General features: G+C 44.3%; 1 protein-coding gene across 1 annotated transcript in view; it reads left to right on the top strand.

Moving 5' to 3' along the window:
• The window catches only part of LOC107727962 (ribonuclease 3-like), a 44,450-nt gene that overhangs the window by 14,353 nt on the left and 27,088 nt on the right, over nucleotides 1-3,009 (top strand). Inside the window, exons 14-15 of the mRNA XM_016538009.1 lie at nucleotides 1,053-1,222; nucleotides 1,521-1,645. Of these exons, the coding sequence (XP_016393495.1) occupies nucleotides 1,053-1,222; nucleotides 1,521-1,645 (295 nt within the window). The remainder of the gene's footprint in view (nucleotides 1-1,052; nucleotides 1,223-1,520; nucleotides 1,646-3,009) is intronic.

The following is a 3,009-nucleotide window of genomic DNA, read 5'->3' as shown; positions in this document are numbered from 1 at the left end:
CCCAGGGTTGCGTTCTCTCCCCACTGCTCTTCTCCCTCTACACCAATGACTGCACTTCTAAAGACCCCTCTGTCAAGCTTCTGAAGTTCGCAGATGACACCACACTTGTCAGCCTCATCCAGGATGGTGACGAGTCTGCTTATAGACAGGAGGTTAAAGAGCTGGCTGTCTGGTGCAATCACAACAACCTGGAGCTTAACACGCTCAAAACAGTGGAGATGATAGTGGACTTCAGGAGAAACCCCCCACCACTCCCCCTACTCACCATTATGAACAGCACTGTGGCAGCAGTGGAGTCATTCAATTTCCTGGGTACCACCATCTCTCAGGACCTGAAGTGGGACACTCACATAGACTCCATTGTCAAGAAGGCCCAGCAGAGCCTGTCATTGAATCCGTTCTCTGCAATTCTACAACTGTCTGGTTCAGCTCAGGTACCAAATCAGACCTTAGAAGATTGCAGCGGATAGTCCGGACTGCTGAGCGAATCACTGATACAACCCTCCCCACTCTCCAAGAACTGCACTCATCCAGAGTGAGTAAAAGAGCTGGCAAAATCATTCTGGACCCCTCACACCCAGGCCGCTTCCTCTTTGAACTGTTGTCATCTGGTCGGTGCTACAGAGCACTGAGCACCAGTACAGCCATAAGAACAGTTTTTTCCCTCAGGCAATCCATCTCATGAACAGTTAACTTGGCAATAAATGTGTAACACTATTTATACATGTATTTATTTAACACACATACTTATTTACATTTCCTTGCATTTGTACATTACATACATGTACACACAAATACCATCTATTGTCTATTTTGTATATTGTTTTATTTTTTTTTTGTATATTGTTATTTCCTATTTACTTATCCTATTTTTTATTCTTTTTATTATCTGTGTCTTGTCTTGTCATTCTGTTTGTGCTGTGGAAGCTTCTGTCACCAAAACAATTCCTCATATGTGTAAACATACCTGGCAATAAAGCTCTTTCTGATTCTGATTGTGAGAATGCTTCATCAGTGTGATTGACGTTGTCGTGTCTGCTCATGTGTGTCAGATGGAGGAAAGGAGGTGCTGTCCATGCACCAGGTGCTGCTGTATCTGCTGCGCAGCAGCACAGCTCTAGTTCCCGAAGAGGAGATCGCAAACATGCTACAGTGGGAGGAGCTGGAGTGGCAGAAATACGCTGAGGAATGCAAGGGCATGATCGTCACCAACCCTGGCATGGTAAAACACATTCACACAAACAATGGCCTGATGTCAGGTGAGCAGACTGAATATTCATATGCCTCTGAATGGCACAGAGGAAGATGAGGAGCCTTTTTTTAATGTGAGGAAATAGTACAATAAATAAAAAATTGGTGACAGATACATATGTAAATAGATTCTTTCTGCACTGACATCAGTAGCCATAAGTTTTTGCATGATTATGCATCCACACTAATAAGTTCAAGGCCACTGTCATGTCATTAAAACACGACTGCACTTTAAATGTGTGCTTGTGTATGTGTCTGTATTCACACAGAAACCCAGTTCTGTGAGGATTGACCAGTTAGATCGTGAGCAGTTCAATTCCAGTGTCATCACTTTCCCCATCATTGTGCATTTTGGTATCCGACCTGCCCAGCTTAGCTACGCCGGAGACCCGCAGTAAGTCTGACTCAGCACTCACCATTCCGCTTTTTGCTTTTTAGCTTGACTTATAATGGTAAGGGTTTTCTGAAGTGGTTCTTATAATTTAATTTAAACCAATACTATGCTTAAGTTCCTAAAAAAGTTTACTTTAAGGGTGTTTACACTTTACAAGAACAAGCTCAGACCTCTTTTATTTAAAGCAGTGGTTCTCAATTCCAGTCCTCGCGACCGACCGCTTTGCACATTTTGTGTTTCTCAAATGTCACTTCAGATGTTTGTTCTAATCTACCATAAGTGCCCTGCAAAGTGGACTTCACAGGATATTCCGCCATGATTCCAGTTCGAAGGGAGCGCATATTTTCCATTCAAAGGGCATTAAAGTGTGCAAGACGTGAATTTAAATTGTATTTATTTACAGAGGTAAATTGTCACGCTGCAGGCAGTGGCATTGGCGTAGCGCAAATCCGTGAATGAATGTTCAGAAGAAAAGTAAACTTTCAATGGATTTCCCTTGCTCAGGGAGTAGGAAGCAATGAACATTGTGTGGGGACCCTGTAAATCAAAACACAATTCATGCTTGGAGCTCTCTTCTGACGAGCTGGTTATCTGAATCAGGTGTGTTAAATAAGAGAGACATGCAAAATATGCAGAGCGGTGGGTTGCCAGGATTTAGAACCACTGAGTTAAGCCCGGGATACATTGCACTATTTTTGGCTGTCCCAGACGAAAGATTGCCATCGTGAAGCAATCGTGGCGATTTCTGTGATCGTGGCTCTTAATCGGTGGTCCTATGTCGTACAGTGAGAGAGGTTCAAAGATGGGCGTTTTCCCGGTCTTGCGACCAAAGATAGCCTATGATAGTTTTCTGACAGTGTCAGAAATTCAGCATGATCAACGCACAGTGTGTTTGCTGCTACGACCTGCGTCTACTCAGCAGCCAATGAAATTGCAACATGAAATGACGTATTGATCCACGCGACCAGCGACGCTACAATTTCAATGCCATGGAGGCAAAAAAAAAGTAGGAGGTATACGTGGGATACCCATAAAGAACAAATTCTTGTTGAGTTGTGGCAGCAGAGAGCATGTTTGTACAATGTGTCATCTAGCTGCTATCATGACCGCACCAAAAAGGACATATCATGGAAGGAGATAGCGGAGGAACTGCAGCTGCCAAGCTCCCTGTGCAAAACTGGCATCCCAAGTTGTCCTCTTTTCCCGAGCCATGAGCGGGTCCATATTGCCCTCTTCCGCCGGCGCCTCTTCTGTTTCAGCGTACATGAAAAGCACAACTGCCAAAGCGCGATCCATCTTGATGTACCGGTATTTGTTTACCACTAGCGCATGCTGATGACGTTGCGCTAACGTGTGTCGCAGCC

The sequence above is a fragment of the Sinocyclocheilus rhinocerous genome, unplaced genomic scaffold (assembly GCF_001515625.1).
Source record: "Sinocyclocheilus rhinocerous isolate Xijiao unplaced genomic scaffold, SAMN03320098_v1.1 scaffold3201, whole genome shotgun sequence".
In the NCBI taxonomy this organism is placed as follows: domain Eukaryota; kingdom Metazoa; phylum Chordata; class Actinopteri; order Cypriniformes; family Cyprinidae; genus Sinocyclocheilus; species Sinocyclocheilus rhinocerous.
This window is presented reverse-complemented; position numbering and strand designations above follow the sequence as displayed.